Raw genomic sequence first — 16,060 nt, forward strand, 5'->3', positions numbered from 1 at the left:
CCTTTGAAGACTTACAAACAGAATATCAAATGTCTGCAGCGGACAGGTCTTGCTATTTACAGCTGGGACAAGCGCTGCTGGCTCACATCCGAGGGCGAACAGCTGCCAGAATATGCACCTTTAGAAGATAGGCTTTTGCTAGATCTAATGTCAGAGAAGGGCACTTCCTTGATTTATCAAAAGACTATGAGTAATACGCCTGACCCACTGGGCACCCTGCGGAAAGCATGGAAGGCAGATGTAGGATTGCTGGAGGACGTTGATTGGGCTGAGGCAGTGCAGAGCCCCAGGGAGGTTGCCATAAGGGCACGTTTCCGCCTCATACAGCTTAGTGTTCTCCATAGATCCTATTCCTCTAGAACCTTCAGGGAGGTGGGATCATTTTTCCACATTCTGTGGGCCTGTCCAAAAATCCAGCAATATTGGGGAAGATAGCATGAATCATGTCTGAAGTGGTGGGCCAGACCACTCCACTAGAGGGCCGACGGCACATACTCTGTGTGCCTGGGGAGGCAGCATGGCCACAATATCTTAAAACATGGCTGATGGTTGCAGCCGTAATAGCAAAAAGGAATATGGCTAGGGCCTGGGGGGCAGAGCAATCCCAGCGGGTGTTAGATTGGAAGACAGGGTTGCCCATGGAAATGGGAAAAGATATGGGGGCAGTGGGTGATGTACAGGGGTTATTAAGGGCCCTGTTGTTGAGGACAAATGGATGGGCCGGGGTATTAGCGATTAGCTACATTAGGCAGGGTTGTAGATGTTGGCAATTCTACTGCGGTTTTATATCCATACCTTCAGTTTTGGGTGCACATGTCAAGGTGGGATCTCATGTATTTAGTGTCATTCAATTCTAATGTATGATCACCTTATCCTGCTTGGTATATGTTTAATAGAAATAATTATTTAAAAAACGAACTATTGAGGTACACTCTATTCTGCAACACTCTCCTCCACTCTACTACAGTTTTCAACACTATATTAGAGTCCTGCACTCTACTGTATAAGACACCACTTCAATAGTTTCCTACGCTACACCACTTCAATCTATGCCACCCCACTCTATGCTAATCCACCGTACCCTACACCACTGTTTGCCACTCCACTCTTCTACACTCCACTGTACAGTATTTCACTGTATACTACTCCACTTCACGGGTAATACACTCTACGCCACTATAGTGTACACCACGCCACTTTACGCCACTCCATTGTATGGCATTCTCGTCTATAAAAGTCCACTCTATAAAAGTCTACTACACTTAATGGCAATCTACGACATTCAACTCCATTCTATCCTTGTACACTCCACTGTCCAGCTCTATACTCCACTCAATTCCCATACACTCCAATGTACAACACTCTTCCACTATATAACACTTTTCTATATGACACAACTTCACTCTTCTGTATGAGACCCCACTCAAACTATTACGAATTGCCTACCTACGCTACGCCAGTACTTTTCACTTCATGTCACTTTACTCTACTACACACCAATACACTCTATTGTACTACGTTACACCACTCCACCCTACTCCACTGTACAATACTTTACCTCTCTCCACGCTACTATACTACAATCAACTCTAGCTCAACTGTTTCATACACAACTGTACTTTATGCAACTCCACTCTACAACACTTTACAAACTGTATGCCACTCTACAACACTTTACTCCTGTCTATACCCCTTACTCAACTGTACAACACTGTACTATACTGTATGGCACTGTATAACACTACTCCACTCTACGATATTCTAGTCCACTATACGCAACTCTTTGTATGCCACTGCACCCCACTTTACTCTACTCCATGCCACACAATGCCATTGTGCTGTATAACACTTTATGCCATTTCACTGTACCACTCTCTAACATACTAAAATGTACACCACTCCACAAAAATCAACTAGACTGTATGCCTCTCTACTCTACTGTGGTCCAAAAACTTTCCAATACTGCATGACACCCCACTACACTGCTGTGCAATATGATACTCCAATTTATGACACTTTACTAGACTGAATGCCATGACACTTCCCTACATGCCACTATTGTCTATGAGACGCCACTCCCCTCTGTCATTTTACTCCACTTTACACTACCTCGCTCCACTATACTCCATTCTAATATACTTTATCCAACTCTACACCAGTGTACTATGCTCCGCTCTATGCTGCTCCACTGTCCGACACTATTTCACTGTATGCAACTCCACAACACTGTTCTACACTCTACGCCACTGTATGACAATTGACATGCCTCTCTAAGATACACCACTCCACTATATGACACTGCACTCCACTATATGACACTGCACCCCATTATACAACACTCTCCTTCACTGTACTCCATGACACTCCACTTGACGATACTCCACTCTGTGACACTCTGCTTCACCGTACTCCACTTTAGGACAGTCTATGACACCCTACTGTACGGTTCAACAAGCCATTCCGTTGTACAACTCGCTGCTCCAGTCTACGATACTTGACTCAAATATATAAGACACCATGCCACTATACTATATAACATTTTACTACATTGTACGATACACTACTACACTCTACTCAATTCCAAGCTACAATACTTCAGTCTATGACAAGAAACTTCACAACACTCTCCTCCACTGTACTGTACGCCACTCCACATTACTCTCCACTTGCGACAGTGGTTTCTATGGTTTGAAACATTTTTATTAAAACTTTTAAAGAAACATTGAAATGCAATGAAAAAAAACAAAGGTTAACACTCAGTTGTAGTTCGTAAAACGTATTTCCCTATACAAGCCAAGTTTAAACTACACAAACTTTCAAAATTCTAAAGTTATAGTTATAACTTTCCTTTACAATGTATCCACCACCTTCGAATTATTATAAGTAGAGGACCTCGGTACACACTGTTTTCAGTTTGCTAACTAGACAACACTATTACTCGCCACTATATCATTCACTGTGTTCTCACAAATAATGATATTCCACTCTCTAACACTACACTGTACGAGACTCTCCGCCACTCTACTGCACAACACTACACTCATCAATGAACTATACGACACTACTCCACAACAGTTTGCTACACTCTATGCCACTCTACTCTATGTCACTCCACCACACTATTTCATGACACTCCAGTCCATGCCACTCCAGAACACTCAGCTTTACTGTTTGACATGCCACTACACTGTACAACACACCACTCCACTCAACAATACTCCACATCACGTCATTGTATGCTACATCACTCCACTACTCTATAATATTCCACTCTATGACACTAGACTCTATGACACGCTCCTTCATTGTACTGTACTACACTCCACTTTACAACACTCAATCATTGACACGCCACACAGCAATTTGAAACAAATTTTATTAAAAATAAAAACCATTAACACACAATGAAAAAAGCTAAGGATAACTTAGTAATACCTTATGTATTTTTTCTATACAAACTCAACTTAAAATACACAAACATTTAAAAACTTTAAAGTTATCATTATAAATTCAATAATTTATAATTTGCGCACCACCTTCAAATTATTATGCTGCACCCCTCCGAACACAAACTTGTCACCTCACTCGTCGCACTACATTAACTATAACTCATGCCTTTTCCATACACTGCTTATACCCTTGCATACTACATCACTTCTAGCATGCAAAATCATAACATTCATAAAAACACTTACAACTTCTATAATGACATTGTCACAACACAATTCATTGTAGAGTGGCTAGATAGTGTTGTCTGGTTAGCAAGCTGAAAAGAGCATGTAACAAGGTCCACTACTTATAATAATTTGAAGGTGGTGGAGGAGTTGTAAGTAGAAGTTATAACTATAACTTTAGAATTTTTAAAGTTTGAGTAGTTTAAACTTGGTTTGTATAGGGAAAATATGTTTTCCTAACTAGAACTAAGCTTTAACCTTTGTTTTTTTTCCCACTGACTATCTCACATACACACACACACACACACACACACACACACACACACACACACACACACTTCAGAAAATATACCTTCCAATGGCGGAAAAGATATAACTCATGACGAAATCAAAGGCTGGTTCTAAAGTTAAAATAAATACTAAAGCCTCAACGTTAAAGGAAATGATTACTTGCAGCTGTAGTTCCAAAACTGCAAACCACAAGGGTTAAAATAAATACCTCAATTAGGATGGTGTACTCTTTATAAGACGATTAAGAAGCAGGATTCATCTTTCTTGGAGCACAGCACAAATGAATGAGCTAAATGGCACACCGTATCCTAACAGTATGTATGCAATTGCAATTTACCTATAAAGCAAATTTAAAAACTGAGAGTATGACACTTTCCAAAACAAAAACAATAAACCAAAATATTTACCTGGAAATATACTGTTCAAAATCTGTAATTTATTTGAGTATTTCCGCCACAATCTTAGTACATAATCCTCCCAACGAATCATCTTTCCCAAGATCAACATCACTGGTATTGTAGGGAGACCGATCAAAAGGAATAACGGATCAGCTCTTTCCATGACATCAAGACCTTCTTTATGACCTACAACCTAAACATTAAAGAATTAACATCAATTGCAGAGCAATTTCTGTAATCACACCTTGAGAACTTTAATTAATGGTCAGAAAAGGAATTACTGTAAGTTTTAACAAAATAAATCACCATAAACATATTGCAGATATCTACAACTTGCACAAAATTCACTAAATTATTTTTAAAATATGTATTTCGAAAATCCCAGCAAAATAAACTTTACAACTTTCAGAATAAGCTACTTTTAAAGTTAGACTTCCCTGCTTGCTCGATCCAGGACTTAAAAGATGTAACCATCCCGTGTATCGGTGGAGGGTGGGTGGGGGGTGAAGAAATCTATAGAATACAGACCTTACTAAAGTATGCCATAATTAAGCCCTCACCCAGGGCATCAACCTTTCAACTAAGACTAAGAAATGTGCTTTAAACCACGTTATTTACATGTAATTAGAGCTCTCTGAAGCCTATGTATGTCAGTTGAAACTCTTGATCTCATCTGTAAAAATTGGGACTCCTCTGCATTTCCCTTACTCGCAACATTCCACGTTTCCCTCCTCTCTTCATTACAGTGACTATTTCTGTCTAACCAGCCATCAACCCTATCCCTGTGTGTCTGACTCACTAGTAATGCAGACAAAGGTATCACAAAAGTTGACAAGGGAATGTAAGTAGGAAACTGCAATGACAGTACAAATAGAAAATAATACACAACACCTCTCCCCACTCTAAGGTGGTGCATTCAGATGTATTTATTTAGAAAGTTTTATAGAGTGCGGACAAGACCCATGCGGGTATCAAAGCGCTTTACAGTCAATGTGTTTAGTTATATCATACATTAAAGATAAGTAGGACCATAATATATAGCATCAGAAAGCATAACATACAAAAAAAGACATTAAAAACACCTTTTAAATGTAGGCTCCTACTGGCCCTCCTTCGCTAGAATCTTATGTGCTATCCCGCTCTTTGCCCTCTTCTCTGCATCTTATCGAAGCACCAGGATTCCTTTGAGTGGCCTTTAGGCTCAAATACTAATGTTTCAAAAAATGGATGCATCACCGAAATAGGGTTAGGCAGGGTCAGCCAAAGCAACCGCAGAGCTCCTAACAGCAAACCTGCTACCACTGAGAGTAGGAAAAAGACAGTTGAAAACGAGGTTGTTTTTAATATCTAATGAGCAAAAATAGGTAAGTGCTTCCTGCATTTATCAATGAAGTACATGTGTAGAGGAGAGCTGGGCTATTAGTTGTCTGCATTGCCATTTGTGGTTGCCGGCTCTTTTGGCATCTTTCTACTCGCACCGCTCCTGTGGTAGTTCCAGCATCTGCTTCCAAGCCAGGGAATGTCTTGCTAAAGTCGGCCTGCATCACCTTCTGACAGCCATGCTCCTGCTGATGCCTTAATCTTAATGTGTGTCAGCGCTTTCAATTTCTAGGATTATAGTTCACAGCCTACAAAGCATGCTTCTAGTTGCATCTGCTTTTTACATAACTGTTTGTAGTTGATGGCTCCTTCCAGTGGGTGCTGAATTACAAATGGGTCAGGACCATGTTTTTTTTTTTTTGTTAGGTGCACCTTGCCCATGGATGTACCAACTGGATGGATGGCAGCGTGGCTGCGGAGATGGAGTATTAAATTAAACTTTTGTTGTGAGGTTGAGATTTTGATCAACTCTTGGTATAGTCTTATTTCTTGACAAGCCATAAGTCCTTGGTGTTTTTGAACAGTCTTGAACACTTCAGATTCTCTTAAAAATGCTTTGACACTCCTGGTGAGATTTCAGGTAATTAAACCTTAAAGCACAAGTTACTACTTGTGTAACAATATATCTGTAAGAGACATTAGTTAGTGATAGATACCTTACCTTAGAATATCCCCAGGCGTCAGACTGGATACGGAAAAGTTTGCGTAGCAGTACCCTTGCGCGTCGGTAGGCGTCGTCTGCGGCTCTGCGTCCGTCGATGTGATGACGTCGTCGGAGTACTTAGACGCCACCTCCGCGTGCGGACGTCAGTTCCTAGACACTAAACAAATGCCAATACTGCCAATTTTGAGTTCTAGAATAACCAAGAGATCCGTTTAAGAATCCAGCAACACAAATCAAGGATAAAACGAAAGGTACCAAATGCCCCATTGGTCAACCATTGGCAAATGAAAAATCACGGAGATAATGAACTGCGATGGACTGTAATCACAAAAGTTGAACAAGATCCAAGAGGAGGGGATCTGGATGCAAAACTTTCGAAAAAAGAAGCAATGATGATCGTAAGATTTAACACAGCCGCAAAGGGATTAAATGAACTTTCCGAGATGTTCAAATTATAAATATGAGTATATATGTGTACCGGTATGGCCCAGCATCAGACATAAAATAAAAAAAAGATTATAATCCAGCACACGATCCATTGGAGAGTTTACCTATTTAAGATGGCCCCCGCAGAAGGATTCCATATGATAATTTGTCACAATGCAAAGAAATTGTCTAAAAGCTCACAGCTTCATTTGTAACTATTCGCCAACCAAGAATATTGAATTCAAAGGATACATAACATCACGCTAATTTAATATATGCTCACAGAGAATAGAGCGACATTAACCACACAAAGATGGCGCCCGCATTTCATCATTAAGTCATGTGACACCAGGAAACAGGAAATAATAGCGTCATAGAGCTGCACGTCTCAGATCGTGAGACGGGATCCGGCCAGAACACGCCACAAATGAAAGGTATGATTTATTAGATAGCTGAAAGGAGCTTTAACTGATCTTTAAGCCTTCATAACATCGAAACGGATAAGGAGATGCTCACCCTCCTCCGATTTTTTTCAGGCGCACTGTCAACCTTGAAAGGTACTCAGTCGATTCTCCCATGCACAGCGTCTGAGAACCAGTTACAACAGTCTGGTAAGATTTAAAACTTCTTGCATTTGGACTGCGTGGCTAGTCACAAAATAGAGATCAGCCCCCTCATACATTTCCATCCTTGTCTTTCACAGAAAGAAATGAAAAGGCAAATCCTTTAAGTAAGTATGCCTCAGAGCGTGCCCGACATTGAACGCCTGCAGCTTGACAATTTAAATAGCGTGTGTATTTGTCATATAGGTGGTCCCGCTCCGCGGACGTTGGTGAATCTAGGAAGCACATCCCAACTGACATTTAGAGAGGTAAGAAGCAGAGAATCGGGTGTAGAGCCCAAATCAGCTTCTGTGACATAAATATCGCATTCTAACAGAGGTTCCCCTGGTTTCCATTCACAGTCTATGGTCCTGACGAGAACTCTACACTTAGAGTTCGAAACGCGTACACCTTCCTATTTAACGTCGTCACATTGAAACCATAAGAAAACTGAACAACATTTTGACTACAGTGATTTATACCTTTAAATGAGATTCTATGGTTTCTTGTTCAAAAATTGTATATAAATTGTATAAAAAAATATAGTTGCTTGTTGTTTTAGATTGCTAATTGGATTAATGTTTTGAGTATGTATGGAAAAGTTCTCTAGTATGAAGGAGTATGAATGAGGCTCGAAGAGAGAATTAATATTATGTTTGTTTTTGGGATGTGTTTCAAAATATCTTGTTGAAATATCGAAATGTTTAAAAATAAATGAAATAAGAAAAGTGCAAATAAAATGCAAAATTGAAAAGATTGATCCTATGATTAGAATTCCTCTTACATAGTGTTTTATTTGTATGTAAAGAATGAAATAATATTCTAGAACTCAAAATTGGCAGTATTGGCATTTGTTTTGTGATACAATTTAAGGCAGGGTTTGGCCTTACTGCTTGGGAGCCCATACCCAGTGGTGATCCGTAGTTCCTAGACACAGCTTTTCCGCGCCAGAAACGCAGAGCTATGCTAAAAACCACCACTGGTGCCATTGAAACTAGGGCCCTGAAAGGGGAAGACCTTAACCCTAGATATCGGTTCGCAGAACGGAGAGGATGGGTGAGTCGGTAAGGAATCTATCACTAACTAATGTCTCTTACAGATATATTGTCACACAAGTAGTAACTTGTGCATCTGAAAGAGACACGCTAGTGATAGATTCCTTACCTTAGAATAGATACCCCAGCAATACCAACCCCATTGGTGGGTCTGCGAACCAATAATCACACCAGAAAATCCTGGAGGACGGAACGGCCAAAGAAGCCATCCCTCCGGACTTGGCTGTCCAGGCAGTAGTGTCTTGCGAACGTGTGCAGCGAGGCCCAGGTAGCTGCCTGACAAATGTCCTGCAAGGGGACTCCCCGGCCCAGGGCAGTAGTAGTCGCCATTGCCAGAGTGGAATGGGCCCTCAGCCCAGCAGGAGGTTCCTTTTTAGCCAAGGAGTAGCGCGCTTGGATGCACAACACGATCCACCAAGAGATGGTCCGTTTGTGCACCGCCCATCCCTTCTTAGCGCCCACGTAACCAACAAAGAGTTGGTCATCCACTCGGAAGTGGCCGGTGCAATCCAAATAGAATGAAAGCGCACATTTTCGGTCCAGACGGTGGAGCCGCTCTTCCTCCTTTGAGGGATGCGGAGGCGGAAAGAAGGTGGGCAAGGTGATGGACTGCCCGATGTGGAAGGCTGTGACTACCTTGGGCGGGAAAGAGGGCTTTGTCTGCAACACAACCTTGTCCGGAGGGACAGAAAGGAAAGGAGGTTTAGAGGATAGAGCCTGGAGCTCACTCACTCTCCTGGCAGAGGTGATGGCAACCAGGAAAGCAGTCTTCAAGGTAAGAAGGCGGATAGGACAGTTGTGAAGTGGCTCAAAGGGAGCGCACATCAGAAAAGTAAGAACCAGGTTCAAGTCCCACTGAGGCATCACGAAGGGAACCGGTGGAAAAGTGTGTGTGATGCCCTTAAGTAATCAATTAATGTGAGAAGTTGGCCTGATATATGATGTTCACTAATTCTAGTGACCACCTTGTATCAGTCCAGACAACCCTTATGGTGATTGGATGTAAGTCAACCTTATAGACCAGCTAACCTAATGGTAGCATGGACAAAGCAGTCTTAGGCTAAACTCTTTTGGCATGTGAAGCCAGCTGTTTTACCACATATAACCTCTTTGAATACCAAATGAAAGGACACCACACAGGTAGTTATGAAAATAAACAAGATATTTATTGACTAAAAACACCTCTGAACACTTTATGAGATTAGAGGACTAAGCACATGACAAGACTCTTAAGAAAAATACGTTAAGTTGCACAAGTTACAATGTTGCTCTAGGGGCGCAACAAACCATATACTAAACAAGTGGTATAAGGAATTCGATAGAAGGAATGGAGCGGTCCAGAGGCTGTAGGATCGCTGGGACTACACTACCCTAACTTTAGGTAAGTAATAGGAGGCCCACGGAACGCGTGTGCAGAGTGCGAACTCACACGCGAGATGCGTAAAAACGTCTATGGACAGTACAGTTCAAGAAAAAGGTGAGTACGGACAATCCTGACTAGTTAGGACTAAAACGACTGTGAAACTGGACACTAGGAGAGTCAATCTACCCTTGAGCACCGAAATGCTCTGGTTACCTCACCCACGGGCTGCGGGTGCACAGGTGCGAAGTTGTGTCGGGTTTCTGCGTTGAAGTCTATGGAGCCTGAAAGAAAAGATGCTGCAGGCGACCAGGAGGAAGATGTCCGGTGTGATCCAAGGGTGGATCAGGAATGCTGAAGACATGAAAGCAGAGGGGACAATGTTCAAAGTCACTAGCCAGTGACTGGAGTGGAACCAGGAAGGAACCAGATGCTGTCGTCGTGATCAGGTGAAGAGTGGATGCTTGACTCTGCAGCCACGTGGACCAGGGAGGTGTCTTCGACGACCAGGATGGAGGCACGAGCTGTCCCACACAGGCTCTCGCTGTCAGCGGTGTTTGTTTCGGATTCGGCGTCACCAGGCCTTGGCAAAGGCAACCCACGCGGTGAGTGGAAAAGGAGTCCGGTGCGGACCAGGAGGGTCCGGGGTGCTTCTCCTTTGCAGGGAAGCAAGGGCCAGTCTGGAGCAACCAGACCAGCAGTGTTTATGTCGTGGATCGTTGTCTAGGAGGCCACTAGCCAGCCGGCAAGTGACCAGATAACGCGTCGAGCAGCAAACAGGCAGAAGGGCCCCACGCAGATCTCATGGATGCTGGAGGGCTGGTCTTCGGTGCAGGAGCTGGGGCTTCTCAATCCCCAAAGCACTTCGTCGAGGTTACCTCAGAAGTCGTGCTGGAAGCGAAGTGCAGTTTCTCCAAGATGGCCAGTCCCACGTGTCTCGTCGCACCCACGGATCTCAGCTGTGCTGCAGATGTGAATTGAGGTCGGAGAGGTCTGGGAATCCGGGTCTCGTCGGGCTCTGAAGTCTGGATCCTCGAAGGAAGACGACAAAGTGAAGCTGCTGGACGCTTGATGGTGCCTGCTTGTGCAGGGTGGACACTCCTTGCCCACAAGGGAGATTTCTTCAGTCTTCTGTGGCAGAATGTCGAAGTCCAGAGTTTCTTCTTGTAGAGTTTCAAGTCAGGATTAATCTGATTTGGAATGGAACCAGCTCCTACCTTTATCCTGCTAAAGGGGGCTGCACTATCACTAGGTCCCTCCTATGGGTGGGACCAAGAAGGGGGGTGGTTACACCCCCTATCCTTTGTCCGGCTTCGCGCCAGAGCTGGGGCTGGAGTGCCCCAGCAACTGGTTTGAGCCGGTGTATGCACAGGGCGCCTTTTATGCCCCAGGTATGTCTCATTCCTTTCAGCCCTGTCCTACCGAATACACAAAATCCTGTCTGGGGTGGTGCTAGCAACTCCCAAGGCAGGAAACCCTTTGTCCAAGCCTCCCTCGCTGGAAGGACTCCCAGCAGCAGGAGGTCAGACTTGTGTCTGTGGTGGCAGCATCCATTTTGTGATGCTGAGGCTCGAGTTAACTTTAACCGGGGTTCACAGTTAGGTACATGTCGTGTCCCTCTAAAAGGGTGGAATGCTACCCCCGTCGCCAGAATTGGCGAGGGGGTAGTATTCCAATTCGTATGACACCTTACTCGACATGTTTTGATAATGCTATGCCAAAGTTAACAATAACCGCAAGGTTATAATGCACTTAAGAGTATATGGTATAGCGTTATCATGGAAACAGCTAAAGGACTTGGTTCCGAAAGCTGTAGACAGGCTCAGCTCATGCCAGAGCACTATCTCACATAATTCCAAGCACTCTGCCTCCAGGATTGTTAAGGCCTGCCATAGGAGTGACTTATAGGAGTATATGTGTCCATTCTAGGTTTAGATATAGGTATACTATATCTAAAGCAAAGGGTGATTACACCACCTTGCCCCAGCTGATTGATCAGCCAGTTGTGTCAGATTTGGATGGCCAGCCAGGGGTGGCATAATACATGCTGCAGCCCCTGGTAGGCCTTGGGTGCACTTATGCCCTGGGTACCTAAGGTACACTGTACAAGGACTTACAAGAGTGACCCAATACCAATTAGTTATGTACCTAAGGTACATGGAGTCCATTTTAACAGAGAGAGCAGGAAGCCTGGGGTCCTGAATAGCAGTATCCCAGGCCAACTATGTCGAAAACCAGCAAAACACTAGGCAAAAAGTTGGGGGTAACCATAGTCAGATATCCACCTTCCTACATTTAACAGGGGACTTGAACAAAGAAGGTTGATCAGGTAGCCTTAAAAAGGATGAAAGGGCAGAAAAGTAGCCCTTGATAGTGCCCAGAGCAGAGCCCTGCTGGGCAAGAGAAAGAAGGAAGAGAAGAACCTCAGAAAGAGGGGCAGAGAGAGGATCCACAGCCTTTGCTGTGCACCATGCCAAAAATCTATTCCACCTGCAGGCATATACCGACTTTGTGGAGGGACGCCTGGCTGCCAGAAGATGTTACAGACTTCAGGAGGCAAGTCAAATGGCCTCAACTGTTGCCGCTCAATCTCCAAGCATGGAGTTGGAGACTGGACAGGTTCGGGTGGAGGACCGTCCCCTGCTCCTGCGACAGAAGGTCCTCCTGAAGAGGCAGACGAACCGGGGGATGGACTGACATACTGAGTAGCTCGGGATGGCAGTATCTTCGTGCCCAGTCCGGAGCCACAAGGATGACTTGTGCCCGGTCGCGCTTGATCTTCTTCAGCACTCTAGGCAGAAGTGGTATGGGTGGAAAGGCGTACAACTAGCGACGAAAAGCGTCTCCGAGCGAATGCCGCCTTGGAAATGACAACGCGCAGAACTGATGACATTGCGCTCCTCTTCGGTGGCGAATACATCTAACCAAGGCTCTGCCCACTGCTGAAAGAGGCCTTGCGCCACGTCCGAGTTCAGACGCCATTCGTGATCCATCATGCACCGACGGCTGAGTTAGTCTGCCCTGGCGTTCAGAGAACCTGCAAAGTGTTGAACCATCAGGGTGACACCCTGATGTTCCAGCCACTGCCAAAGGCGCAGAGCCTCCTTGCAGAGGGTCCACGACCCCACCCCGCCCTGTTTGTTGCAGTACCACATGGCGGTGTTGTTGTCCGTGAACACCTGCACTACACTCCCTCGGACAGAGGGGGAGGAATGCCTTCAGTGCTAGACGAATCGCCCGCAGCTTCACAAGGTTGATATGGAACCGGGACTCCGCCAGAGACCAGAGGCCTCTGATCTCCGCCACTCCCATGTGGACTCCCCAGCCCTGTAGGGACACGTCCGTCACAACTACGTACTCCGGTTGGGGAAGGGAGAGGGATCTGCCGCTGACCCAATCGCGGTCCGTGAGCCACCACTGCAGCTGTCTCGCAGTGCCCTCCGAGATCAGGACATGGTCGGACAGGCTGCCCTGATGCTGGGCCCACTGAAACCTCAGGTCCCACTGCAGAGCCCGCATCCGCCAACAGGCGTGATGCACCAGAAGGATGCAGGAAGCCATCAGCCCCTAGAAGCCGCAGCGTCAACCTGACCGAAACTCGGGATAAAGGCTGAAAAATTGGAATCTGAGCCTGTATATCCCGAACCTGCTGTTCGGGTGGGTAAACCTGAAACCGCGCCGAGTCGAGAACCACTCGGATGAAAAGGAGCTTCTGAGAGGGACACAAGTGTGACTTCGGCACATTGATGGAGAACCCCAGCTGGTGCAAGAGGTCTACCGTCGTCTGGAGATGGCTGACGACTGTCTGGGGCGAGCCCGCCTTCAACAATCAGTCGTCGAGGTAGGGGAAGACTGAAACCCCTAACCTGCCCAGATGAGCTGCGACCACCGCCATCACTTTCGTGAACACCCGTGGGGCACTGGTAAGGCCGAAAGGAAGCACGGTAAACTGAAAGTGCTCGTGGCCTACCGTAAACTGCAGGTAGCGCCGGTGGGCTACCTGCAGGACGGGGATGTGGATGTGGAAATAAGCATCCTGCAAGTCCAACGCTGCCATCCAGTCTCCTGGGTCCAGGGCAGCTAAGACCTGAGCCATAGTCAGCATTTTGAACTTTTCCTTCCGGAGGAAGACGTTGACGTTCCGTAGGTCCACGATAGGGCGTAGGCCCCCTTTGCCCTTCTTGGGTACCAGAAAGTAGTGGGAGTAGCAACCACATCCTACTTCTGGCCCAGGAACGTGCTCGATGGCCCCCTTGGCCAAGAGGGCCGAAACTTGCTCCTGCAGAAGCCGCAAATGATCCCCCGATACGCGGTGGTGTTGCGGTGGCATGGCTTGAGGGGTCGTCTCGAAGGGGAGGGAGTAGCCCCTTCGGACGATTTGCAGCACCCACCTGTCCGATGTGACAGTGCGCCGTGGGAGTGGTGATGGCGAACCCTTCCCCCCACTGGCGTCACATGGGCCAAAAGCACGGACTAGGAGGGTTTTGAGGCGGATGCTGCGGGGGAAGGTGTGGACTGGCCTCGCCGTTGTCCCAGACAGCCTCCACGGCGAATTCCACAGCCGCCACCTCGCTGGATGTTAGTCTGCGGTGCGTGGCTGGCAGCACGTGTGGGGGTGCCCCTTCCTTGGCCACAAAAGGAGCGAAAGGCACCCCTTTGCTGGCGCGGGGCCTAGAGGCCCAAGGACTTGGCCGTAGCCCGGGAGTCCTTAAAGCGCTCAAGCGCATGGTCTGCCTTGTCGCCAAAAAGGCGACGGCCATCAAACGGCATGTCCATCAGTGTGTTCTGGACATCGGCCGAAAAGTTGGCGGACCTCAACCAGGCGTGGCGACGAATCGCCACCGTCGTTGCCATCGCTCTACCTAGTGAGTCGTTGGCATCCAGCCCACACCGGATAGAATATTTTGCTGCATCCCGTCCTTCCACAAGGGCTTGGCCGAGTTTGGCCCATACCTCAAACGGACACTCTGGCAGCAATTCGCCGACCGTGTCCCACAGAGTGTGGGTGTAGCGGCCCAAGAGGCATGCGGTGTTGGAAGACCGCAGTCCCAGACTAAAGGATGAGAATACCTTCTTGCCGTACTGCTCATACCTCTTGGATTCCCTGTCCGGCTGAGCAGACGGGAACGCGGTCTGGGAATTGGACGCCTTCATGACCAGACTTTCGGGGGTGGGGTGGGTGGACAGGAAACATGGGTCGCCCGGGGCCACGTTCCTATCTACGGGCGAACTGGACCAAGTGCCCAAAAGAAAGTCAGCCAAGGCCTCATTAAACGGCAGCAGAGGCTCGGCCGAGCTGGACTGTGGTTTAAGGACCTCGGTGAGGAGGTTAGTCCTCACGGCCGCGACGGGGAGCTCAAGGCCCAGGGCCTAGGCCGCCCTCATCAACACCACACTGTAGGTTGCCCCCTCCACCGTAGCCACGGTAGGAGGCGAGACAAAGCCAGTGTCTGGTGATGTGTCCAGACCACTGGCATCCTCAAGTCCACCTGTCCAGTCCTCTTGTGACCTCTCCCAATACTCAACCTCCTGTGGGACCGGAACCTCTCGCGGCGCGGGGCCGACTGCCGGAGTTCGAGTCGCTTGCGGGCCCGCTCCCGCCTAGCTTTCGAAGTCAGGGCCCGGCAGTCGGGGCAGGCCTTGTCGTCGTGGTCGACGCCGAGACAGTGGAGACACCGACGGTGAGGGTCGGTGACTGACATCAGTCGGTCGCAATCCTCACAGGGCTTGAAACCAGGCATCCCTATCGGCACCGTCCGGAGTCGCAAGACTGAAGGAAAATGATCAAAAGGGATCAAAAAAGTCTAGTCAAAAAGTGACTAAAGTACTTGTTTTTCCAGATCTGCGCTTGCTGGCGCTGAAAAAAGAAGAACTGACGTCAGCACGCGGAGGCGGCGTCTAAGTACTCTGACAATGTCATCACGTTGCCCACGACACAGACGACGGACGCGGAGCCGCAGACGACGCCTACCAACGCGCAAGGGTACTGCTACGCAGTACAAAGACCTGATCGTTCACTTGATGTTCTTGATATGATCAATATAAAAGCTTAGAGTTCTCTTGGGGTCCAAATGGTGAATTCTCTCATTCTCTTTAAAGGGGACAGAACTCCGACAAGGTGATCTTTTGACCCGTGTGGACGGTGTCACAACTTTAGGTAAGAAAGATGCTGGTTTTGCAGACTAGCTGCAAAACCAGCTAGTCTGAATA

General features: G+C 46.8%; 1 protein-coding gene across 2 annotated transcripts in view; it reads right to left on the minus strand.

Moving 5' to 3' along the window:
- Positions 1–16,060, minus strand: part of MARCHF5 (membrane associated ring-CH-type finger 5) — a 390,101-nt gene that overhangs the window by 227,798 nt on the left and 146,243 nt on the right. For both annotated transcript variants that reach the window (XR_015295957.1, XM_086922504.1), the window contains exon 4: positions 4,373–4,556. Coding sequence is in view for 1 of the 2 variants with exons in the window: in XM_086922504.1 (XP_086778630.1) it covers positions 4,373–4,556 (184 nt within the window). In the remaining variant the exon portion in view is untranslated. The remainder of the gene's footprint in view (positions 1–4,372; positions 4,557–16,060) is intronic.

The sequence above is a fragment of the Lissotriton vulgaris genome, chromosome 5 (genome assembly GCF_964263255.1).
Source record: "Lissotriton vulgaris chromosome 5, aLisVul1.2, whole genome shotgun sequence".
In the NCBI taxonomy this organism is placed as follows: domain Eukaryota; kingdom Metazoa; phylum Chordata; class Amphibia; order Caudata; family Salamandridae; genus Lissotriton; species Lissotriton vulgaris.